Below are 25,943 nucleotides of genomic sequence, written 5' to 3'. Positions count from 1 at the left end.
CCGTGCGTCGGAAATATATTTTGTGTATGTGTGTGTGTGTGTGTGTGTGTGTGGGGGGGGGGGGGGGGGGGGGGGGGGGGGGGGGGGGGGTAATTCAATACTACTGCACAAATGGCTTTTTAATGATCCAGCTGTAAACATCAATCAAAAGCCTTCTCTTCGTGATTTACAGAGGACGTGAACGCAGCACGTGCAGCTGTTTTGAGGCAACAAAATAAAATAAAAATGGCACTCAAAAATGTTTGTCGATGACATTTCTAATATTTGACACCCTGTTAATTCTGTGTTTGTAAGAATCCGTTGTCATTGTATTATTCTCTAATCTTGTTTTCCCTTATTATTGTTAATTATGAATATGATTGTATAGTTGAGAGTGAGTTTGGGATATGTGCTGGTGATAACTGGATATATTAAACGCATCTCTTTATTGTCTTGTTTTTCTTTTGTCTTTAATACCTGCGCACATAAACAAAGATGAAGCCCAGTGGTACAGAACATGTCTTTATTTTGTACAACAGCAACAACAGTTTTTAAAAACATGGAATTTTTTTTTTTGTGCAATAAATCAACCGAAACTGTCTAAAACTTGTAAACAGCAGCAGCAGCAGGAGGAGGAGGAGGAGGAGGAGGAGGAGGAGGAGGAGGAGGAGATGGCCTCTTTCAGACGTTCAGTCCTCCGGGGAGCTTCACCACGATGTGGATGACGGACATGTGCTGGATCTCGAACTCAGACAGCAGCCTAGAGTCTCCGTCCAGCACCTTGTCTGTGAAGATCAACCGGAGATCATCCGTTTCTGGAGAGAGAGAGAGAGAGAGAGAGAGAGAGAGAGAGAGAGAGAGAGAGAGAGAGAGAGAGAGAGAGAGAGGGAGGGGAGAGAGAGAGAGAGAGATCATTTAACAGAAAGAATCACTCAAACCCAGTTATATATCATTTTACCATCTATAGCAGTAAATCATTGTCCTTAAAAACAACTTGCATGTGTTTAATGCTGTTATTATAGCCTATATAAATATATATATATATAACTGACTGTACCTGCGGGGTAGGGAAGCTTCTCTGCTATCTTCTGCTTCAGCTGCAGCACAGTCATGCTCTTAAACTGCTCGTCCGTGTTGCACAGATCGATGATCTGCTTCTCCCCTCTCAGCCCGATCACCTCGACCTGGTAGATCTTCCCCATTGTGTGTTTGTGTTGCCGCTCCGCCGCTCAGAGAAGAAATAACACGTCAAGGGAGAGGACCAGGGCGAGGACCGGGGCACTTTCACTTTCGACTTATTACTATAATTATCTGGGAATCACCTGATATTGCGACAGTGTTCTTGTTTACCAGCTCTGCCAAATCCTAGTCTCTTACAAGAAGCTGCTGTCAAACTATTTATGGATATGATTAGTGATCACAACAGATGGCCTATATATATAGAAGAGGTTTATTTTCAAATCACAAAGAATATATAAATAAATGTGCTTCAGGAAAATAAATAGGAATGTGAGTTGACAATCACGTGACTTCTTGTAACTGCTGCTCGGAGGAGAAACTGAAAGTAAAAAAGTAATAAATAAATAAATAAAAAGTCCTTGTTGCAGATGACGCAGCAGCCAGTTTGACTTGACAGACGGAGAAGCAGAAGAGGAGTAAAGAGGAGCCGGATCAACATGGAGGAGAAACGATTCGACCCCAAAGACACGACCCTGAAGTTCGTCGACAGACCAGATGATTTGGATCCACTGCGTAAGCACAACAAAAACACAATGAATGCAGTATTTGTCTGTGCGTTGGCTATTATAAATAATTACACTACTTTGTTGATGTGTAAAAATGCAGATGCGTTATTTGTCTTTAAAAAGAAAAGGAAAAAGCTGGGATGCTGCGTTCAATGTCTGCTCTTGTTGTCGTGCTCCCCAGCACCGGAGGAGGGAGACGAGCGTCTCCGAGCGGAGATGTCCTGCGGGCATGCCGTCACCCCAGAGTCCCTCACCGGGTGGTGCCGCAGCCTGCTGGATCAGGTGCTTCCCACCCTCTCTGCAACTAAAAATATACACTTATTATTACACATTTTTTGTTTCATTCTCGCTAATTGAGTGACATTTCTACAGTTCTCAGTGTGACTTTTTATGTCAGAGATGCTCAACTCAAACAGTTTCCACCACATCTGTGAACATCACGTGTCCTTTTCGTTTCAGCATCAGTACAAATTTAAGTGTCCCGCTTTAAAGGACGGCACCGTGAAGAAGTGTGATAAAGAGTGGCCGTATCCAGAGGTGCGCAGGCTGGCGTTGCTGACAGAAGAAGAGATGAAGTACTTTGAAGAGACCATCGCCCGAATGGCGGCCAGTGAATACTGCGAATACAAATCAGTGAGTGAACCTGTGTTGTCTCCACCATTAATAAATGACAAGCCAATTTAAATAGAAGTCCAGCATCCAGAAATTAGGCAGATTACTTAAAAAGTTCATTTAAGGCAGAGATCTTCAACAGGGGGTCCGGGACAAAAATACACATTAACATTAATACAACATCTAATAAGAAAATATAAATGTTAATTGTTGTCTTAATGTGAACTGATGTAGAAATGCCAATATAGAATTACAATATGTTCTATAAATATATGAATCCATCAACAAATATTATTTGAATTTAGCATTGTATACATACATCATTACAAAGTACCTATAAGCTGCACTACACATTATTATTATTATTGGCCTGGTTTAATAAGCAACACAATTATATACAATAGTAGGGGGTCTCAAGATCATTGAAGAGCTCTGGTTTAAGGGAATAAGTTTCCCCTTTTCAACAGTGTCCCGGGTGTAAAACCTACGTGGAGAGAGAGGATTTGGGTAACCTTAGTGTGCACTGCATGGTCTGCACAGCGGACAAGAAGGCAGTGTACGAGTTCTGCTGGCAGTGCCTGAAGCCCTGGAAGGGTGCAGCTCCACGCTCCGACCACTGCGACAACGAAGACTGCACCAACCAAGACCTGCAGCTAGTCCAGAGCTGCAAACTCACCACCCTGCCTCAAGTAGAGGGGGTGGAGGCGTGCCCCTCCGTCCGGCTGTGTCCCACCTGCAGTCAGAAGGTGATCCACGACCAAACGGGCTGCAAGAACATCATCTGTTCTCGCTGCAAGGTGGAGTTCTGCTTCGTGTGTCTGAAGCTCACCCCCGAGTGCCTGAAGACAAGCTCTTACTTCATCGCCTGCAGCGGCGGCGTGGCTCCCAGACAAACCTCCGTCCCCGTGTGGCACAGAAGCTAATCTACACCACGCATTCACACCACCGCCTCCTTCTGTCTCACCTTTATCCTGTTGGAGGTCATTCTCCATCTTTGCAACTGAAGTCATTTAATACTGTGATGCATAGACATGCATGATTGTGGCGTTGCACTAACTACTGCTTTGGAATTTCATTCTGTGCATTGTTCATCATTAATAACTGTATCACTTAATAAAGTTTCCCTTCATATGATGCAGTACATTTATTGTTAGTTGCATATGTCAATACATCTCCTGCATGTTGGATATAGTTAAAAGTAAATATGTATCCACACATGGGATTTAATTAACTCGCTAGAGGCCGATCAAGGTTTGAAGACGAGAAAAGTGCTACAATCTACAACACAGTCAGAAAAAATATGATAAAGAAACGTGTTTTGATTGATATACATAATGAAGCGTTTATAAGTTGGATTTGATTGATAAACTTTAAGGTTTTATTGTCTAGTAGCAAGAAAGCACAAAGAGAAGATATATTATACACATACATTTAAACATATTTTCAGGATACAGGAAGACAGATTTTTTTTTTTTAAATGTGGGGAAATAGCAAAAATTGGGACAGATATGAGATTATGATTTTTAATTTTTTTTTATTTTATAATAAAAATGAGGGTACTGTTTGCCACATGTTCATTAAAAGACAAAAGATGTTGACACACAATGTACTGGAAAAACAAAATATTCCAACTTTATGGGCAACAGTAAAGAAAACAAAACCATGGTGTGTTATTAAAATGCACCCCGTATGGAACCGATATATTCAGCTATTCAGAGTAGGTTTCAAAAACGCACACACTGAGGATACTTTCACTTTCGACTTCAACGTATTATAATTATCTGGGAATCACCTGATACTGCAGCAGTGTTCTTGTTTACCAGCTCGGCCACACCCTGGTCTCTTACAAGCTGTCAAGCTATGTATGGATATGATGAGTGAGCACAACAGATGGCCTATACATATAGAAGAGGTTTCTTTTCAAATCACAAAGAATATATAAATAAATGTGCTTCAGGAAAACAAATAGGATAAGAGTTGACAATCACGTGACTTCTTGTAACTGCTGCTCGGAGGAGAAACTGAAAGTAAAACCCTCTCTGCAACTAAAAATATAAACTTATTATTAAATCATTTAAGTGTGACTTTTCTTTGCCCAGGTTGGATGATTTTTCTTCCTTTCTTAGGTTTTTTTTACATGTAAGAGATGCTCAACTCCCCCAGACAGTTTCCACCACATCTGTGACCATAACGTGTCCTTTTCATTTCAGCATCAGTACACATGTAAGTGTCCCGCTTTAAAGGACGACACCTTGATGAAGTGTGACTGGTACAGAGTTCTCCCCAGCACAAGTACTGATGGAAGAGCCAATCACTCATATCATATGTCAAGTCTGAGTGTAGGGAGTCCAAAGCAGGCATAAAAAGGCTTGAACTGGTCCATGCTCAGCTGCTAGCTTTCCTCGAGATTCAACAGGCCGAACTGCTAACTACTTCATTATTATAACGCGGGTACACTTCCCTTCTCTCGACCGCGGAGTAATACCGCTTAGTGAAGCGTCCTCTCGTGGATGAAGAACAAATCCTTTTCTGACACCATGTTGTACTTTTGTGTTCAGGAATAAAAGAACTCGTAGACTGATTCCAGTGGAACACCTTGCATGTGACGTTTAATGACCACGGCCCAAAGACACAGATCTCACTCATCACTCGTATGGTTGCCAGGTCCAAACTTAATGCCTGACTGAAACACCACTTTTACATTGAACTACATCCGTTAATCAGGTGAATGGTCGACTTATGCTGGATTCCGTATGAAGACAGCAGCCTGGAGTCTTCCAGCTCCTGGGTACCAAACACCAGTCGCTTCTGGGCTACTACATCACACACACACACACACACACAAGGCCATCTGATACTCTGGCAGTGTTCTTGTTTAGCAGCTCTGCCACATCCTGGTCTCTTACAAGAAGCTGCTGTCAAACTATGTATGGATATGATTAGTGATCACAACAGATACATATAGAAGCAAGACATTTTAGAGGTTTATTTTCAAATCACAAAGAATATATAAATAAATGTTCTTCAGGAAAACAAATAGGATAAGAGTTGACAATCACGTGACTTCTTGTAACTGCTGCTCGGAGGAGAAACTGAAAGTAAAAAAGTGCTGCAGCCTGCTGAATCAGGTACTTTCCACTCTCTCTGCAACTATATATAAACTTATTATTAAATCATTTAAGTGTGACTTTTCTTTGCCCAGGTTGGATGATTTTTCTTCCTTTCTTAGGTTTTTACATGTCAGAGATGCTCAACTCCCCCAGACAGTTTCCACCACATCTGTGAACATAACGTGTCCTTTTCATTTCAGCATCAGTACACATGTAAGTATCCCTTTTCTGACACCATGTTGTACTTTTGTGTTCAGTAATAAAAGAACTCGTAGACTGATTCCAGTTGAACACTTTGCATGTAACGTTTAATGACCACGGCCCAAAGACACAGATCTCACTCATCACTCATATGGTTGCCAGGTCCAAACTTAATGCCTGACTGAAATACCACTTTTACATTAAACTACACCACCCTAGTATTTCCCTCAGGTGAATGGTCGACTTATGCTGGATTCCGTATGAAGACAGCAGCCTGGAGTCTTCCAGCTCCTGGTTACCAAACACCAGTCGCTGCTGGGCTTCTACACACACACACACACACACACACACACACACACACACACACACACACACACACACACACACACACACACACACACACACACACACACACACAGGGAGTCAACCAGGCACTGACAACATTTCTCCAAAATAAATCAACAAAGATGTTTGACTTATAATTCTACTTAAAACATTTTTTTATTTGCCCTTCTAGGACCTGCTGCAGTCGCATTACATGGCCCTATAATAAACAACTCGCTTGCAAATATATATATAGAGAGAGAAAACAATTTAAAAGGGAAATTTCAGTATGGTGTGAAAAAAAAATCTGAAGTCATTCTCAGCCTACCTGTATATCCAAAGGAATGACGTATCCTGGTCTTCAGAAACAGAACTGTGGCGCTCTCAAAGTCCTGCAGTTGGAGTTCGATCTCTCTGTTCCAACCATCCGGACATTTAATGATGATCTTCACAGCCATGTTGATCCTCGTCTGTGCTCCTCACTGCATATTGTTAAATAAGGACTGGGGTGCTAAAGCAGTACTTTTACTTTCATTCTTAAAATTAAAGAAACACCAGCCTTCACTTGTCAACTGTCACTGTAAAATGAGATTCAGTCTGATATTTTTTATTTATTTTTTTTACAAAATTTGCAAAATGTCAAACTTCTCTCACTTTGTCATTATGGGATATAATAATAATAATAATAATAATAATAATAATAATAATAATAATAATAATAATAATAATACATTTTATTTACAGGCGCCTTTTAGAGCCCTCAAGGACACAGTGAATAAAAAAACAACCAATAAAATACAAAACAATAAGTGAGAATAGACAGTTAAACGTCTATTTCTTGGAGGATAATAACATTTAAATGTCTTTATAGCTTTGACTTTTATATTTGCAAACTTGGTTTGTAACCGTCTCCATCTGCTTCAGCGTCTGTTCCAAGCAACATCCGCTCTCTGGTTTGGTTCCCAAGAACAGTTTGTCCGTTTCCTCCAAACCTCATCATCACGGCTCTCCTTTAATGCTTCCCGTTTCCCTCCTCTGTTCTGAGGAACGGCAGCCTCTCCTCTCTCCGCCTCGTCACCTCGTTCTTCAGCGTCCACATCTGGATGTGGCGGATTTTTCTGGAGGTCTGCTCACTTTGAAGGGGAAAAAGGGAAGATACTACTCCGTTCTATTTCATCCTTACTGACCGGCAGAGGCAGTGCTTAACACTGGATATCTTCTGTCTCGCGCATGCGCAGATCGAGTATTAATATCAACAAAGTCACCTGTGACCTCGGATGACCCCCGGCTCAGTAATAAGTTATGGTGTCATCTGCGAGATCGCTTCCTTTTCATCTTCTCGCTTTGCAGGTTACCGCTTGTAATTGCGGTATCATTAGCTTTAGCTAAAGCCCTATATTATAGACTATTCGGCTCGTCGCTTGTAGCCTCGTGGTCTCTAGATCGGAGTTGCGTATTCTTCGCCCTCCAGAGGCTGCGACAAGCCGTCCTTGGAGAAGGATCGGTGAGTACAGGCCGTTCAGCCTTGGCCGGGACGGACGGATCCTCCGATCATCACTCATCACTATCTCCACCAGCCGGTAAGGTCAATTGGTTTATGGTGTTGTGTTATGCTAGCGGGAGCTAGGAAATGCTGATACGGCGTCAGTGAAGTGAGTGCCCTCGCTCCCCTCTCCTTGCCCGTATCGTTTTTTGGCTTACTTCATGGCGTTTTTCGCTAATGAAGCAAGCTAACTCAATGTGGAGGCCACGGAGAGTATTGTCTGCTCTCCTCTCACTGGCAAAGTGTGCCTCGGCGCTAGCTTATGCAAATAACTGGCATGCTAGTGAAGGGGTGTGACCTCGCTCCCCTCTCATCGTAGCGTTGAACACTGTTCGTGTCCTGTCCCCACAGTTAGCGGAGTGCTCTCGCTCAGGCTGCCTTTGGGGGGTGCTAGCAGGAGCCTGTGCGCTGTGCTAGCTTTTATATTGATAACTAAATCCCTATACTGATAAGCTGCCATATTTGCGAAGGGGGTGTCCTCGCCCTCTCACTATAGCATTAAAAGAGGGAAATTCACGGAGAATACATACGGTCGCTAGGTCGGCAGAGTGTGTTCCACTCTCCTCTCACCGTAGCCTTACAACCGTTTTATGTCCCGTTCTCACGGTCAGCAGAGTGCTCTCGCTCGGCCTGACTGTACTGGCACCATTGCCGCAATGGATTCACATGCCTGTAATTCCTGTATGGCTCCTCTTCAACCCGAAGATAGCCATGACCATTGTCCCTCTTGTCTTGAGCACCTGAGGGAGGGTCTTTCAGAAGACCCCTGCATGAACTGCAGTTACATGCCTCTCAGGTCTCTGGGCCTGGCTCTCGTTCCTCCGCTCAGAGCTCTGTGGAGGGGACGGCAGATGGCTCCATGGGATCCATCATTCGTGCAGCCCTGGCACGCCTGCAGCTGGATCTTCAGCAAGCAGAGCCGAAGCCTGCTAGTGCTTTCTCCAGGCGCAATCCGGCCCCTGCCACCTTCACCGTCCCTCCCTCTGAGGAATATCTGAGGGAGTTGCATGCATGCTGGAGAGACTCTAAGGCTCTCTCCCACCTTACAGTAGACGGCCGGACTCTGGCTGCAATGCAGGATGCGGCCAAATTTGGCCTTGACCACATGCCGGCTGTTGAGCTGACAATTGCTTCCCTCATAGTCTCCCCCGACGAGGCCCTGAGGCCAGATGCCAGGTGCCCTCGCCCGCAATGTCGGATTACAGACGACCTTCTTTATAAGGCCTATGGCTAAGCAGCCCGGATGGGTTGTATTGGCAATTCACTCTCGCATCTGATGCTTGCCCTCTCAGTTTCCTGCAGTAGGCCGAAGTGGACGCATCCACCATCAGCCTCAGTGATGCCTCACTGCAGGCTTTTGCCTTAATGTTGAGGGAAATGGGGTGTCTGATGTCCACTCTCGTTCAGACTCGCCGCCAGGTCTGGCTGGCACAGTCACCCTTGTCCGAAACTTGTAGGATGACCCTTCGCAAGGTTCCGGTGGAACCAGGGAAAATGTTCGGCCCAGCCGCTCTGCAGGCACTCGAGCGGACTGTCCAGGCTGATCGTACCAGGCGGCAGTTCTCGGGTCTTAGCAGGGGCATGCCCCCCCCCCCCCCCCTCCAGCAGGGCTGGGGGCTCGGCATCTGCCCCAAGGGGCCACCCCCGGCCACCGTCTCACCCCAGGGGCTACTATGGGCCTCGGCAATCTGCCGAGAGGCCTGTCCGCTGCCATCAGGGGCCTGCCCGCTTTACCTCCGGACAACCTCGGGCCACGGTGCATAACCGTCGCCCCCCCCAAGGCCCCTAAGGGGGGGGCGAATTGAAGTTTCGGGGCCGGCTGTCGGACATTTCTCCCAGCAGCAGCTGGACTGCTGGGCAGCGCAAACTCTGGATCCCTGGGTGGTTTCCACCCTAGTCCAGGGTTACAAACTTCAATTCCGACGCCGGCCCCCTGCCTTTGGCCTGGTCAAGATGACCGTCATCCACGACCTGGCAAAAAACCTAGCCCTAGATCAGGAGTTATCCGCCCTCCTGACCAAAGGGGCAATTGAGCCGGTGGATCCGCGGCTTCAGCCCAGGGGGTTTTACTCGACTTACTTCCTGGTCACAAAGAAATGCGGCGGGCTTCGGCCAGTCCTCGATCTAAGGGGCCTCAACAAGTTTCTAAAAGTCTTGCCATTCCACATGTTACGCACAGCAGATGTCCTTCATGCCGTCGCCGAAGTCGACTTGAAGGACACCTATTTTCATGTTCCTATTGTGCCTCATCACAGGAAGTTTCTTCGTTTTGCTATCCAAGGCCGTCATTTTCAGTTCAGGGTGCTCCCATTTGGGCTCTCCCTCTCCCCACGGGTATTCACCAGGTGCGTCGCGGCAGCTCTCTCGCCTCTGCAGTCGCAGGGCTTGAAGATTAGGGCTAATTTGTGCGCCGACCCGGCTTCAGGCCGCCGAGGACACGGCTCGCTTTCTCTCTCACGTGTCTCAGCTCGGTCTGAGGGTGCACTGGGAGAAGCGCTCTCTGATCCCCTCACGGACCATAACCTTCATCGGTGTGGTTCTGGACACAGTTACGATGGAGGCCCGGCCCTTGCCTCGACGCATGGTCGATGTCCTCCATCATCTTTCCTTATTCCAAGGGGGCAAGTTGCTGCCCTACAGCCAGTTCCTTTGCCTCTTGGGCAAATTGGTGGCTGCCTCGACTGTCATTCCCCTGGGCTTGCTGTCACTACGCCCACTGCAGAGGTGGTTGACAGCTTCCACTTAGACGCCAAGTGGCACAGACACAGGAGGCTCAGGGTGTCACAGCAGTGCCTGCGTGCCCTATTGCCATGGAGGGAGGAGTCATACCTGACGAGAGGTGTGCCCATGGGCTCTGTTCTGAGGATGCCTGCCTCTCCGGATGGGGCGCGGTGTGGCAGAACAGGACGGTTCAGGGGCAATGGTCTGCTCAGGACGGCACAGAGCATGTCAATGTGCTCGAGCTATGGGCCGTGCACCTAGCACTCAATGCTCTGGCCCACGCATGGCCAGACAGCCTTCTCTATGCCTTCCCGCCACTTCCCCTGATCCTCCAAACACTTCTCAGGGTGCTAACCCTAACCCTAACCCTTCTCAGGGTGCTTCAAGAAACAAAAACATAAACAAATCCCACCTGGCCCTTTGGAATTGAATTTCACAGACAGACAGACAGACAGACAGACAGACACACACACACACACACACACAGACACAGACACACCCACCCCAACCATATTTGAGCCGTTCTGGTCATGCATTTTGCAGAATACGAACTAGGCTCCTATTGTGACACTGTGCTCTGATCTCAGGCTGCTCCTCATGACTGTCTGCTGTCTGTTGGACAAATGACCAGTCTGACCAGGCTGCAAACTATTTGTGCAGACTTCAGAGAAGCAACAGCATTGATATTTTATACCACACAGCCAACAGTGCAGGGGAGTCTCTCTTTTGATCAAGAAAAAAAGACATGCACAAATCTCCATTTGACTGTGAAGAGCTCATTCACACACACACACACACACACACACACACACACACACACACACACACACACACACACACACACACACACACACACACACACACACACACACACACACACACACACCTCTTATATTTATTCCAACACACTAAGACCATTTTTGTGGATTTCAGCCTCTTCACTGTCATGCATTCTGCAGGATAAGACAACCAGTCCTCTCCATTGAAACTGTGTGGTTTGCTCTACTGCCCCCAGTGGTTTGAGGGAGTCAGCACATCTTAAACCTTTTTTTCTGTTATTTTTAAGGTAGAGGCTTGGGAAGTCAGATTGATGCTGGCTTTAGAGAAAAAAATGACCGTTTCACAGTATGTAAAAAAAACAAACAAATTTTATGGTTTTATAATTGGAGTTAATGGGGCCCGCCACGGTCCCGAAGGTGGCAGGTGTGGGAATTTTTTTTATGGTGTATTCTATACATCTTGCAATCAAGTGGATGAAAAAAAAGTTTTAAAAATTAAAAGACAATCCTTGGAAAAGTTACAGAAAAGTAGGCGTTAAACTGACAGAGATATTGATAATCAAAAATCAAAAGTACCCTAACGGTCCCCCAAAGTGCCCCGAGATGGGAAATTTCAGTATGGTGTGAAAAAACCTAACGTGATATTCTGTCATTGGCGCATGTTAGGTCAATAGCTTCTACGAGTGGTGCTTAGCTAAAGCCTTTATGCTGTCGAGAGATTCTTACGTGCTTCGAGTTTGCACTTACTTGGTTGTTGATTTGCTTGTCGTCTGTCCGGTTGGTTATGGGTGGATTGTGTGCGAGTGTGTGCATGTGTTGGCTCGCAGCTCTAACATGCACCAATTGAATTAAACTAAAAAGTACAAATAAACAAAACATACGCTATTATCACAATCCGTTGTGATATCTAAAATGTAGCGTTCTAAGTGTCACTTAATGTTGGTATCGACATAAACGGAGCAGTAAAAACTGTGTGCTCTCTCTCAGCATTCACCTGTTGGTTTGCACACCTGCGTGTCATTAGAGACCTAATCATAAAGGCCTCCTGTCACTACCACCGGTCAACACCAGGTGGTGCCATTTCTAACGTCTTTAGGTAACTAGAAACAAAATAAAGAATGGCTCCAACAGCGCAGTTGCTGAATCTGTAGTTCTTCCGTAGTGACGTATACGGAAGAACTACAGGGTGCAAAGGCCCTAATCCGAAGTCATTCTCAGCCTACCTGGATATCCCAAGGAATCACGTATCTTGGTCTTCAGAAACAGAACTGTGGCGCTCTCAAAGTCATTTAACAGCAAGAATCACTCAAACCCAGTTATATATCAGTTCACAATCTATAGTAGTAAATCATTGTCCTTAAAAACAACTTGCATGTGTCTTCTTTAATGTTATTAGCAGCCTATATATATACTGTATATATATAACTGACTGTACCTGCGGTGTAGGGAAGCTTCTCTGCTATCTTCTCCTTCAGCCGCTGCACAGTCATGCTCTTAAACTGCTCCTCCGTGTTGCACAGATCAATGATCTGCTCTCCTGTTGGCCCGATCACCAGGACCTGGTAGATCTCCGTCATTGTGTGTTTGTGTTGCTGCTCCGCCACTCAGAGAAGAAATAACACTTCACACAGATGAATAACATGAGCATTTGGGGACAGGAGCAGCTGATGAAGAAGACGTTAAACCGGCTGGACAGCAGGCTGAAGATCGTCTACAGGAAGGATGACTTGGATCCGATGTGTGACGACGACGACTGTCCCAGAGCCGAGATGTCCTGCGGCCACGCCGTCAGTCCCGACTCTCTAACCCAATGGTGTCGCAGCCAGCTGGATGAGGTATCTCTCCTTTTGAAAACACAAACTCTAAGTCATTAATGAATGAAAAAACAATCATAATTAAGAGTCCTGCAGTGTTGCTGAGGACAAAGTTTCTAACTAAACCTCAGCAGTGAGTCTCTGAACCTGCTTTGCCGTTTAAGGGTAGCTACAAGTTCAGGTGCGGTGCATTGGTGACGGGGGCCAAACTGTGCAATAAGCCGTGGTCGTACCTGGAGGTGCGCAGAGTGGCTTGTTTGACCCATAAGGAAAGGCGGTACTTTGAATCGACCATAGCCCGCCTGGCTGCTATGGAATACTGTGAAATTCAGCCGGTAAGTGGTTGTTTTGAATGTTTTATTTATTTATTTTAAACCAGTGTTCTCCTTTTAAAATGCTGTGTCCTCCAACACACCAGTGCCCGCAGTGCAAAAGCAGCGTGGAGAGGTTGGATCTGGCCAACCTGTGTGTCCGGTGCACCATATGCAAAGCTGATCGGAAGAAGACCTTCGAGTTCTGCTGGCAGTGTCTGCGGGAGTGGAAAGGTCCGGGCCCTCGATCCGACCGCTGCGACAACCACGGCTGCATCAACCACGACCTCCTGTTCGTCCAGAGCTGCAAACTCACCACCCTGCCTCAAGTAAAGGGGGTGGCGGCGTGCCCCTCCGCCCGGCTGTGTCCCACCTGCGGTCAGAAGGTGATCCACGACCAAACGGGCTGCAAGAACATCATCTGTTCTCGCTGCAAGGTGGAGTTCTGCTTCGTGTGTCTGAAGCTCAAGAAGGAGTGCCTGAAGACGAGCTCTTACTTCATCGCCTGCAGCGACGGCGTGGCTCCCAGACAAACCTCCGTCCCCGTGTGGCACAGAAGCTAATCTACACCATGCATTCACACCACCGCCTCCTTCTGTCTCACCTTTATCCTGTAGGAGGTCATTCTCCATCTTTGCAACTGAAGTCATTTAATACTGTGATGCATAGACATGCATGATTGTGGCGTTGCACTAACTACTGCTTTAGAATTTCATTCTGTGCATTGTTCATCATTAATAACTGTATCCCTTAATAAAGTTTCCCTTCATATGATGCAGTACATTTATTGTTAGTTGCATATGTCAATACATCTCCTGCATGTTGGATATAGTTAAAACTAAATATGTATCCACACATGGGATTTAATTAACTCGCTGGAGGCTGATCAAGGTTTTAAGACGAGAAAAGTGCTACAATCTACAACAAAGTCAGAAAAATATAATAAAGAAACGTGTTGTTAAATTGAAGCAACAGAGATTTTGATTGATAAACATAATGAAGCGTTTATAAGTTGGATTTGATTGATAAACTTTAAGGATTTATTGTCTAGTAGCAAGAAAGCACAAAGAGAATGGCTGGATAATTATTATACACGTACATGTATACATATTTTCGGGATACAAGAAGACTGATTAAAAAAATGGGGAAAATGTCAGATTCCAAAGAAATAAGAAGATAGCGAGAATGTCAGTGGATGGATATGAAATTATGATTTTTTTTTATAATAAAAATGAGGGTACTGTTTGCCACATGTTCATTAAAAGATAAAAGATGTTGACACACAATGTACCGGAAAAATAAATTGAAAAAAAAAATATTCCAACTTTATGGGCAACAGTAAACAAAACAAAACCATGGTGTGTTATTAAAATGCACCCCGTATGGAACCGATATATTCAGCTATTCAGAGTAGGTTGCAAAAAGGGGTGAGCGTTTCCATACTTCGGTTTCTGCCATCCCTGTCACCCATTCCATAACCTCTCTCCTCCGGAGACCCAGTCCCTCTGCCCCGCAGATGTGGAACCAGGTGAATGTCCGACTCATGCTGGATTCCGTATGAAGACAGCAGCTTGGAGTCTTTTAGCAGCTGGTGAGCAAAGATCAGTCGCTGCTGGTCTTCTACATCATGCACGCGCATGCACGCGCACGCACGCGCGCGCACACACGCGCACGCACGCGCATGCACGCGCGCGCACACACACACACACACACACACACACACACACACACACACACACACACACACACACACACACACACACACACACACACACACACACACACACACACACACACACACACACACACACACACACAGGGAGTCAAAACCAGGCACTGACAACATTTCTCCAAAATTAATCAACGAAGATGTCATTTGACTTATAATTCTTCTTAAAACATTTTTTATATTTGCAGAGCAGCAGAGCAGCGTTTGTCGTGACTTGCCTGGAACGCTACCAAGTCATGGTTTGTGACTTGAAGTCGTAATCTACAGGCTAAAAATTGTGCCTGGAACGCAGCGTTGGACCTGCTGCAGTCACATTACATGGCCCTATAATGGCAAAGTGTGCGGGCCGTGTGCAAAGGCCCTAATCTGAAGTCATTCTCAGCCTACCTGGCAATCCCGAGGAATCATGTATCTTGGTCTTCAGAAACAGCACGGTGGCGCTCTCAAAGTCCTGCAGTTGGATCTCTCTGGTCATACCAGCAATTTCTTTAATGAAGACCGTCACAGCCATGTTGATCCTCGTCTGTGCTCCTCGCTGCAGATTGTAAAACAGGGGTGCTCAAGCAGTAGGTTTACTTTCATTCTTAAAATTAGAGAAACATACACCAGCCTTCGCTTGTCAACTCTCACTGTAAAATGAGATTCAGTGTGATATTTTTTATTTTTAACAAAATTTGCAAAATGTGAAACTTCTCTCACTTTGTCATTATGGGATATAATAATAATAATAATAATAATAATAATAATAATAATAATAATAATAATAATAATAGTAATATTAATAATAATACATTTTATTTACAGGCACCTTTTAGAGCCCTCAAGGACACAGTGAATAAAAAACAACCAATAAAATCAAAACAATAAGTGAGAATAGACAGTTAAACGTCTATTTCTTGGAGGATAATAACATTTAAATGTCTTTATAGCTTTGACTTTTATATTTGCAAACTTGGTTTGTAACCGTCTCCATCTGCTTCAGCGTCTGTTCCAAGCAACATCCGCTCTCTGGTTTGATTCCCAAGAACAGTTTGTCCGTTTCCTCCAAAGCTCATCATCACGGCTCTCCTTTAATGCTTCCCGTTTCCCTCCTCTGTTCTGAGGAACGACAGCTTCTCCTCTCTCCGCCTCGTCACCTCGTCCTTCAGCGTCCACATCTGGATGTGCTGGTTTTTTCTGAAGGTCTGCTCACTTTGAAGGGGAAAAAGGGAAGATACCACTCTGTTTCATCTTCTTAGCCTTAAGATGCTTTTGGGAAACAAGTACATGTTCAGCATGCAATAGTTGAGCAGTTTTTGTCGACATAAATATAAATAAAAACATTTAAATGCTGCACATTTGCAAACTTACCCTTCCTGTACATGAGGAGATAAGCCGTGCATGACCTCAAAGAGTTATTTTCAGCCCCGAATAATGGTTTGACCTGAAGAGGGTTAAGAGTAAAGGTAACTGAGGATTTGTGAAACTGTGCAGCTACCATACTAACCTTAGTGTGCGCCGCATGGTCTGCACAGCGGACAAGAAGGCGGTGTACGAGTTCTGCTGGCAGTGCCTGAAGCCCTGGAAGGGTGCAGCTCGACGCTCTGACCACTGCGACAATGAAGACTGCACCAACCAAGACCTCCAGCTCGTCCAGAGCTGCAAACTCACCACCCTAATACTGTATGTCAATACATCACCTGCATGTTGGATATAGTTAAAACTAAATATGAACATGTATCCACACATGGGATTTAATTAACTCGCTAGAGGCCGATCAAGGTTTGAAGACAAGAAAAGGGCTACAATCTACATGTTATGGACCCTTGGTACTCAAATACAGAATAGGCTGGAGCTCAACTGGTGCAATCCTTTTTATTGTTCTTCTGCACCGATAAACTAAAACACACAAATTTCCATTAAAGATTGCGCATATCAAACACATACACTGCACAATTCACACATACAAAGCTTTTACACCAAACTTTGACCTCAGTTCGCCTACCAAGGGCGTAAACTCGCTTTCAAGTAAGAGTACCGGTTTTTGAACAGGCCGTTCCATGATTGATGGTTTTGAAGCAAGACCTCACTTTATTGCTAACCTGCACTCTCCAACTTGAACCTTGACACGGCGTACCAAACCATCAGATTCTTCCGTAGTTTCAATGACTCGTCCCATGTGCCATTCATTTCTTGGCAGTGTCCTCCTTGATAATGACTACATCATTCACTTTCAAGTTACGCCGGGAAACATGCCATTTTTGTCTCAAGGAGATATTCAGGAGGTATTCCCTTTTCCATCTACTCCAGAATTGCTCCGCCAGGTATTGAACTCTTCGCCATCTTTTTGCTGCGTATAAATCTGCCCTCACAAAGTTTCCGGGAGGAGGTAGAGCAACCTTGGCCTTCATCAAGACAAGATGATTTGGAGTAATAGGTTCCAGCGACTTTGGATCGTTGATAGAGTCCACACTGAGAGGACGACTGTTTACGATCGCCATTGCCTCATAGAACAAGGTTCTTAGCCATGCATCATCGAGTCTTCCAGGACACTGTGCAACGGTGACATTAAGGACACTTCGAATGGTGCGTATCTGCCGCTCCCAGACACCACCTGCATGACTAGCTGAGGGGGCATTGAACACAAACTCACATTGCTTGTTGGCTAGGAAGGTTTTAAGTACTTCGCTGTCACATTGTTTGAAGGCGTCTTTGAGCTCATTGCTGGCACCAACAAAGTTTGTGCCTTGGTCACAGCGTAGGTGAGAAACGGCCCCTCGCAAACTTATGAAGGACCTCAAGGTAGGGCTGAACGATATATCGTTATCGTATCGTTATCGAGATATGAATATTCAAGATATCAATATCGAAAAAGCAACGATATAAACGATATAATTTTCCCCCGCGCTCGCCCTGCATGTACAGCTCCGGCAGTCACAATAAACATCATTTTTACGATTGCCCTTGAATGCACCGCTACGGCCAGCCAACCACAAGCCTTATTTCATGCTTGCTGTGGATCGACAGCCGAAGCCAACCAATGACGAACATACGAGGGCGGGACTCCCGCCGCGGGAGCGAGGGAGACGGAGACGGAGACGCAGACGCAACATACGCAGCGGGGAAATCCAAAAGAAAGACAGAAAAGTGAGACGAGTGCGGAAGATAATGCGGCCGGTGGCGGTGCCGAATCTGATTTGGTGCCAAAACATAAATCATCCTCCATTATTGAGAGGTATTTTGGATTCAATAACAATGATGTCAACCAGAGCGAGGTGTTGTGCAGGTCGTGTTCGGCGTGTATTGCAATGCGTTCGGTAGCGCACCGTATGAGTTGGCGTCCACCAGACATAAAGAATTACAGACGCTATAACATACCACATTGCAAAAGACATGACAGACACGGTAGACCCATGTAGACGGTCTAAAATGTTTGATTTTTTATTTGATTGGTGACTTTATGTTAATATTGATGACTGGCAGTGAGTTATCATCAATAAAACTGCAGTTTCCACATTCTTTTGTATTATGATGTTTTTATTTTTCTGAAAAATATTTGGTTTTCACCGAACCCGTAATCATATCGTATCGTATCGATATCGAGATATCTGGCATGAATATCGAGATTTTAAATTTTGTCCATATCGTTCAGCCCTACCTCAAGGCATTCATAAAGGAGTCTGTGGACAGGTCGTCCAGCATTTCAATATGAACTGCTCTGGAAGACAGACATGTTATAATTAGCCCGTATCTCTTGACCTCCTTACGACCAGTCTTGATAGCGAATGGACCAAAACAATCCATTCCACAAAAGGTAAATGGCGCAGAGATCTCACAGCACTCCACAGGAAGGTCAGCCATTTTTTGCTCTTCAGTCGGTCTCCTTTGTCTACGGCACTGCACACATTTATGAACCAACTTTTCAACTGTTTTACTCCCTCCTATTATCCAAAACCCATGGGCTCTGAGCTCCATCAAGGTTTGATTTCGCCCTTGATGACAAACATGACTGTGAAAATGGGACAGAATCAGCTTGGTGACATGGCCATCCTTTGGGAAAATTACAGGGTGCCTTTGCTCCACGCTGAGAGTCGAACCTTTAAGTCTCCCACCAACACGAATAAGTCCTCCCTCTAAACATGGGTTGAGCTTGAAAAGAGGGCTTGACCTTGGAAGACTGGCTCCCTGGGGGTTTCTTTGAAAGACTTTTAGCTCCTCAGGGAAGGCTTGCTGTTGCACTAACTTTAAAACTTCATCGGCCGCTCGTTTACGTTCTGCCACATTTACAATGTTGTCATATTTAAGCCTTGCCCCAAGTCTTTTAATCCTTGCGACCACTTTAAGGAGTGTGGTCCAGGTCGAAAACCTCTCCAGACGCCTTAAAATGTCCGTCTGGTTGCTGACTTGAATTGCCAACACATGCACAGATTTGACTTCAGGGTCGCCAACCAACAGCTCCGAAGAAGGTTTGAGCATTGGGAGCAACTCTTGCTCCCAGAGAAACTTAGGGCCCAATATCCAGCCGGATGATGCAATATCTACAGCACCGAGACCCCTGGAGACAAAGTCTGCAGGATTTTGTGTTGTATCAACATAGCGCCAGTCATTTGGATCCGTTTCTTCTCTGATGAGCTGAACTCTATTTGCAACAAACACATGAAATCTTCTTGCTTCATTGGTTATGTATGACAACACAACCTGAGAGTCTGTCCAGAAGTACTCTTTGTCAATTTCCATCTGAAGTTCTTCCTTTAACAGGGCACTCATTCTGGCTGACGTCACTGCAGCTGAGAGTTCTAATCTTGGGATGCTTGTTATCTTTGTAGGTGCAACCCGTGCCTTCGCCATGACCAGGCTACAATGGATCTCATTCCGATTACTTTTGTATCTCAGATAAGAGCAAGAACCATATCCGGTGGTACTCGCATCGGAAAAATGATGCAATTCAGTCCTTACAACCTTCCCAAAATGTTCAGGGTGGTAACATCGGGGAATAGTGATATCCTTTAACGCTTGAAGGCCGTTTTTCCACTCCTCTCACCGTGAACGTAACTGCTCGGGAACTGGATCGTCCCATCCAACGCCTTTGTGGCACAGCTCCTGAAGAATCTGCTTTCCTCTTAGGGTGAAGGGGGCTATAAAGCACAGTGGGTCATACAGGGAGGCTACAACAGACAAAAGACCCTGACGGGTTGGAGAATGGTCCTTTACCTTAATGTTGAAGCTAAAGGAGTCACTCACCATTGACCACTGAATGCCTAGTATGTGCCCTTCCGATGTTACCTCTGGACTTAATTTGAGAGGATCTGCTGTCTCTGCTCTTTCTGAAGGGGCAATGCAGGAGAGAACATCTTTGTGGTTAGAGTTGAACTTGTGTAATCTTAATCCTCCGCGCTTACACATTTGCTGTGCTTCCACAACTAATTATTTAGCTTTTTGAACAGTTGGAACACTGGTTATCCCATCATCAACATAGAAATCATTTTCGATGAAAGCAAGGGGCTGCAGGAAAGTTGGCCTTATGCTGCTGGGCCAGGTACTTCAGACCAAAGTTAGCACATCCTGGTAAGGAGGCAGCCCCAAACAGATGAACAGTCATCCTGTATTCTCGTGGTTCATTTTCCAGTTTACCACCCTAACCCACCAAAGAAACCTCAGGAAATTGCGAGCTTTTGGAAGAACATGGAATTGATGGAACATTTTCTCAATATCGCAGACCACAGCAACCCTTTCTCGTCTAAAGCGACACAGAACTCCCACCAATGAGTTTATTAAATCTGGGCCAGTAAGCAAGGTCTCATTCAAAGAAATGCCATTAAATTTTGCTGAACAATCGAAGACCACTCTCAGTTTGCCTGGCTTCTTTGGGTGGAACACTCCGTGGTGACGAATGTATCAGACAGTTTCGTCTTCAGCAGCTGCAGGGGCTAGCTCTGCATCCCCTTTCCTTATTGTTTCTTCCATGAAACCAGCATACTGCTCATGATATTTTTTGTTGGCCATTAATTTTCTTTTCAAGTGATGAAGCCGAGCAGTAGCAAGTCTTTTATTGTTTGGCAGTGATGGGGGGCTGTTATTTTTGAAGGGGAGGGGCATCTGATAATGGCCGTCTTCCTCCTGCTTTATATTATCACTCAGAAGCTGTATAAAGCAAACATCATCCTGAGACACAAACTTGTCCTCGTAGCCTCTCTCATTGAAGTCCGACTCCAAGGCTTTCAACACATCTGTAACAGCACAGGCAACTCTTTCACAGCAACACGATGCACAAAACTATGATTTCCCTGCCTGTCCAGATGAGGGTTAGTGGACCCTATAATACTCCATCCAAGTGCAGTTCGTTGGGCAAAAGGTTCATTTTCACCTCCGATAACGACCTCTAGGGGGGCTAGTGCTGAAGGACAGTCATACCCAATGAGAAGTCCTACTTCACAATATTGCAGTGGAGCTATCTTGTTAGCCAGATGGCTTAGGTGAGGCCACTGAAGAGCTGTAGCTTTCTTTGGAATGTGGGATTTATCAATTTATCATCAGATGAAGTTACGTGTGTAGGCCTGCCGAATTCGTATGTGTGTTTCGGCCTGAAGACTGCGAACTTGAAGACCAATGGCTATTTTGCTGGCTATGTTTGTATTAGCAGATGTCATTGTGCTCAACTTCAGTTGGACTGGATGAGTACTTACATTTAACTCCAAAATTAAGTTCTCCAGAATGAAGGTGGAGTCAGTTTGTGTATCGAGAAGAGCGTAGGTGAGTATTTCTCTTTGAGGCTATGTTGCCGAGGACACCAAGACTGGAACAATGCTGGATGTAGCAGAGACATTTTGTGTCAAAGCGTGCGACATGGCTATATGGACCTCATCATTAACGTGATCTCTCGAGGCAGCAGGTCTTGTGTTTTCCTTGTGCAAACAGGTGGGATGACGTCGACCACAAGTGTTGTAAGTGTGTCGATTTCTACAATCCTTGCTGGCATGGCCTTTCCTAAGGCATCCAAAGCACAGATGATGTTCAAATACGAAGGCTCTTTTCTCATCTGCTGGCTCTGCTGCAAAAGGTTGGACTCCATGTCCTTCCTTTTTGCAAAATAAACAAGGTGGCTTTGGCTTTTCTTGTGTCACGGAGTTGGAGTCTTCTAATTGAGTACTTGTGTTCAATATTTTAGCTCTCCTTGAAAACGTCTCATCTGTTGTTTTCACACTAATCAAAAAGGGGGAGGTGATGGGATTACACACAATTCTGGCTTCCTTTTGCATGAACTCAGTGAAACGTAGAAAGCTTGGATAATTACCAGATTGATCTAGAATGACGATCCGACTCCATCTACGCACCATCCACTCGGGTATAGCTTCTTCAGAAGTTTATGATTTTCTTCACAGTCATTGAGAATTGACAGACCTTTAATATGGGGCATTGCTTCTGCACAGCCTTGGAGAAAATCTGCAAACTCTCTCAGTGACTTGGGATCATTAGTTATTTTGGGCCATTTCATCAATCTCTCTCTCAAGGCTCTTTGAACAATGAATGGACTTCCATACCTGTCATCCAAAACAGTCCAAGCACCCTGATATGCATCCTCCGAGTTACGATAGAAGAACCCATCCACCGCCTTACGTGGATCTCCTGCCAGAGAACTCTTCAAATAAAACATTTTCTCACTTACTGGGAGAGGCTTCTGGTCAATCAAAGCTTTAAAGGACACTTTCCAATTGGTGAACTTTAAGGGGTGGCCTGTGAAAGTTGTTGGTTCGGGGACAGGTAAGCGACTTAAGGTAAATGAGCTTGTTATTGCTTGAACCAAGCCAGCCTGAGAAATGCTGGCTTCTTCCTGAATTGACCTCTGAGATGCCACATGTCGAGGTTCAAAAGGTGTAGCTTGTGGGTCTAGAAAGAGTTTATATTCCGTCTCTGGACTGTCAAGAGCAACTTTGCTGGCCTCATCCAAAAAAATGTCCAGCCATGTGAAAACTGTTATATGCTCTGACACGAGCCTCTGCAACCTTAACTTCACTCTCTACTTGCAGCTGCTTTAACTTTGATTTACCTTCTTCCAGCTTTAATTTAGTTTCAGCCTCCTTTTGTTTGATTTCTGCCAACATTTTTGTTTCTTCCAGTTTCCACTTAATCTCCATTTTATCCAATTCTGCTTGGTGATCCTGCAGCATCTGAGTGGCTTTTGCCTGCTCCACCTTTGCTGCCAGGTCTGCCTCGGCATCGGCTCGATTACTAGAGGACCTGGAGATGTCGCTGTCTTGACCATCGGATTCTTTAAGAGACTGTGAGACAACTGTTTCGGTGATGGTTCTTCCAAAGACAGATCCATATTCCCTTTTACTCAGCTGCATCCTCACTCTGTCCTTTTCAAGGCGATCATTGAAGGTTTCATTGATGGTCTCCATTGTTTTACTTACAATATCACAAATCTCAGACGACAAAATACTACATGCGTCCATTTTCTTTACGACATCTGGAGAAATTATATGATTACCTTTAATCAGCTCATAATGTCATTCTAAAACGTAGGTTGGTTGGAGTAGCAGCAGCAGCAGCAGCAGCAGAGAGCGCGCTGAGACAAAAACAAGTTTTCGAGATAACTTGTTCTTAAAATAAAAGTGTGACAATGCCGCCGAAGAAAAACCACGCTGAAACTGACTCTAAATTGGACTTATTGACCGAAAGCCTAGGGGCAATTAAGGGAAGCCTGGAGGCAATGAAGGAAGAGCTGGTGAAGAATGACAAGAGGGCTGAAGAACGGCTGATGGCGGAGTTGAAAGACATGAAGAAAAAGATGGAACCTCTCCAAAAGTTGATGGCTGAAGTCAAACAACTCCGGGAGGAGGTTGCGGAGAAAGACGAGTTGATGAAGGAGCTGGGGAACAGAGTGGAGGAGCTGGACCAACAGGGTAAACTGAATGAGGTGATTGTGACTGGCCTCAAAATCAGTCCTCCAAACTACGCAAGGGCGGTTGCGGCTGATGCAGCCTCGGAGCCGGATGAATCTGAGATTAAATCTGTGGAGATGCAGGTGGCCGAGTTCCTGACTGGCAAAGACATCGAGGTGAACTTCAACAACATCGAGGTATGTCACCTCTTACCCCGAAGGAGAGAGTCTGCAACTCAAGCTGTTATGCTGAAATTTACCAACAGAAAATTCAAGACTGCACTGCTGAGGCAGGGCAGGAAGCTCAAAGGCTCGGACGTCTACATCAACGAGAACCTCACCAAAAAGAACGCAGACATCGCCAGAAGAGCTCGTCAACTGAGGAAGGATGGCAAGATACAGCACACCTGGACGGCAAACTGCGGAATCTACATCAAAACAAAGGGAGCATCAGCAGAAGAGGTGAGAGTAATCCAGATCAGGAGTAAGGATGAGCTGGAGAAATACGATAACTAAAGTATAGCTCACAAACACTCCATAACTACAGCACAGCAAAGTTCAACGGTTCTTATACGGAGTTTTTTCCTGGATGGATATAACTATTCACTGACAGTAACACCAAGTGAGTACAAAATATGTCTAAAGCTGTGGATCACTTCTTGGATTGTGTGACAATTGAAATCTGTGTAACGAAAGGTAGTTATAAGCTGTGTTTACAGAGCACCTAACTCAAAAATAGAAGACTTCAATGAATGTGTGGGTGTAATATTATATACCACAACAATATACTCTGTACAGACAGTTCATTAAATCAAGGACAGCCCAGTCAGAACGCTAGAAAGAATATTACAGCAATTTACTAGCAGAAGTATACAAAAAATTATGGCACATTCTAAACAACGTGATTAAAAATAAAAGTAAAAAAACAAACTACCCTCCCTACCTCAAGTATAACAACACGCAGGAGGACAACCCGGTGGTCATAACAAATAGATAAGGATGGAGACAGAAATCCCAGCTCAATGTTTCTCACACCAGTGAAGGACACAGAGATTAGGCACCTGGTCTACAAATGCGTAGCCAAAACTTCTACTGATGTTGATGCGCCACTATACCCTGACTTGGACATGAGGCGATTGGACCCCCTTCAGACCTTGTTACATGATGAGACTGCTGCTCACTCGTGATGAACTAATACGGACACGTGTGCAGACGCACACGTAATCTGTATGCACTGGACTTCAGCTCTCTGAACCACCTACTGCTGTAACATGTTATGTCAAATATCACAAGAAAAAGGAAAAGTTATGTCAAGTGAAAAATGCAATGATAAGAAAAGATTATGATGACGATTTTATCCTGTGGGTAATGGGGGCGGGACTAGATAAGCCTTGGCTTCTCCCGCTTTCCCTTTCGGCCATGTGTATTTTACTATGTGAACAAAGATGTGTGATGATGATTTAACGGACATGCCCGAAATAAACATATAAATAAATAAAAATAAATAAATAAATGTTGGCACACTATCATGTTTATTCTTGACGTCTCTTTGCATCTCTTTGAGATCCCCTGGTGAGCATAACGTCTTTAGTTTAACTCTTGTGCCTTTAGCGGCGGATTTCCAGGTTTCATAGGCTTTGCAAAATGCCTTTGCCTTCTTCTTTGCTTCCTGGTTTTGCAGCCTTTGCCCCTTTTGTGTTAAAGTACGCTCCCGTGAACTGGACCTTACTTGTTGGGCCTCTAGGGTATTCTTTATTTCCTCAGCAGGTGCTAACATGTTGCCTTTAACTGTTTATAGCAAAAATGGTCTTTAAATAGTTTGAGAAACCCAAAATGAACGGCTGTGGCTTTAACTTATATTTAAATGCTTTAAACCATCAATCATGTTAGGCATTTACACCTCTTATGCATCAGAATTCATAAACAGTCCCATCACATCCAAAACTGTACAGAATGTATCATCAGAAAAGAATCCCTTTTAAAGGCTTTGGTTTCTAGAATCAATTAACCTTAGCTGCAGCATTTAATGTTTGGTCAGAAAATTAGGATAAGACATTTAACCAGGAAATCATCACACCTTCATGAATAGCCGATTTATCATTTAATTGGGCCTTGAGCATTCAACTCCTAAATGTCCATTAAGAACAAAAAAGAGAGCAGGTGGCTGGTGCAATCCTTTTTATTGTTCTTCTGCACCGTGAAACTAAAACACACA

General features: G+C 44.8%; 4 protein-coding genes across 8 annotated transcripts in view; 2 read left to right on the top strand and 2 right to left on the bottom strand.

Moving 5' to 3' along the window:
- Window positions 1–488: 488 nt before the first annotated feature.
- On the bottom strand, window positions 489–12,606 carry LOC311008916 (ubiquitin). Of its 2 annotated transcripts, none has more exons than XM_084002873.1 (2): window positions 12,450–12,606; window positions 489–794 (listed from the first exon to the last, which is right to left on the bottom strand). In XM_084002873.1, the coding sequence occupies exons 1-2, from the start codon at window positions 12,589–12,591 to the stop codon at window positions 661–663; spliced, it is 276 nt and encodes a 91-aa protein (XP_083858999.1). In that variant the 5' UTR covers window positions 12,592–12,606; the 3' UTR covers window positions 489–660. The 2 variants fall into 2 exon arrangements, with proteins under 2 accessions (XP_083858999.1, XP_083858998.1); XM_084002872.1 differs by lacking the exon at window positions 12,450–12,606 and adding an exon at window positions 1,037–1,261.
- On the top strand, window positions 1,579–3,467 carry LOC311008912 (E3 ubiquitin-protein ligase RNF19A-like). The gene is made up of 4 exons (XM_084002868.1): window positions 1,579–1,731; window positions 1,906–2,006; window positions 2,184–2,357; window positions 2,804–3,467. Exons 1-4 carry the CDS (start codon window positions 1,656–1,658, stop codon window positions 3,257–3,259), a joined length of 807 nt encoding a protein of 268 aa, XP_083858994.1. The 5' UTR covers window positions 1,579–1,655; the 3' UTR covers window positions 3,260–3,467.
- Window positions 12,607–12,642: 36 nt separating the features above from the next.
- On the top strand, window positions 12,643–13,910 carry LOC311008910 (E3 ubiquitin-protein ligase RNF19A-like). The gene is made up of 3 exons (XM_084002865.1): window positions 12,643–12,849; window positions 12,993–13,163; window positions 13,247–13,910. The coding sequence occupies exons 1-3, from the start codon at window positions 12,646–12,648 to the stop codon at window positions 13,700–13,702; spliced, it is 831 nt and encodes a 276-aa protein (XP_083858991.1). The 5' UTR covers window positions 12,643–12,645; the 3' UTR covers window positions 13,703–13,910.
- Window positions 12,749–25,943, bottom strand: part of LOC311008907 (ubiquitin carboxyl-terminal hydrolase 50-like) — a 128,689-nt gene continuing 115,494 nt past the window's right edge. For 2 of the 4 annotated variants that reach the window (XM_084002858.1, XM_084002859.1), the window contains 2 exons: window positions 16,219–16,291; window positions 12,749–12,858 (listed from right to left, as the gene is read on the bottom strand). In XM_084002858.1, coding sequence (XP_083858984.1) covers window positions 12,803–12,858; window positions 16,219–16,291 — 129 coding nt within the window. In that variant the 3' untranslated portion in view covers window positions 12,749–12,802. Of the gene's footprint in view, window positions 12,859–16,044; window positions 16,060–16,218; window positions 16,292–25,889; window positions 25,932–25,943 lie in introns of those variants that run through there. The other 2 variants (XR_014596584.1, XR_014596585.1) reach the window with 2 other exon arrangements.

This window comes from Eutrigla gurnardus (genome assembly GCF_963514095.1).
Source record: "Eutrigla gurnardus genome assembly, chromosome: 23".
Classification (NCBI taxonomy): domain Eukaryota; kingdom Metazoa; phylum Chordata; class Actinopteri; order Perciformes; family Triglidae; genus Eutrigla; species Eutrigla gurnardus.
This window is presented reverse-complemented; position numbering and strand designations above follow the sequence as displayed.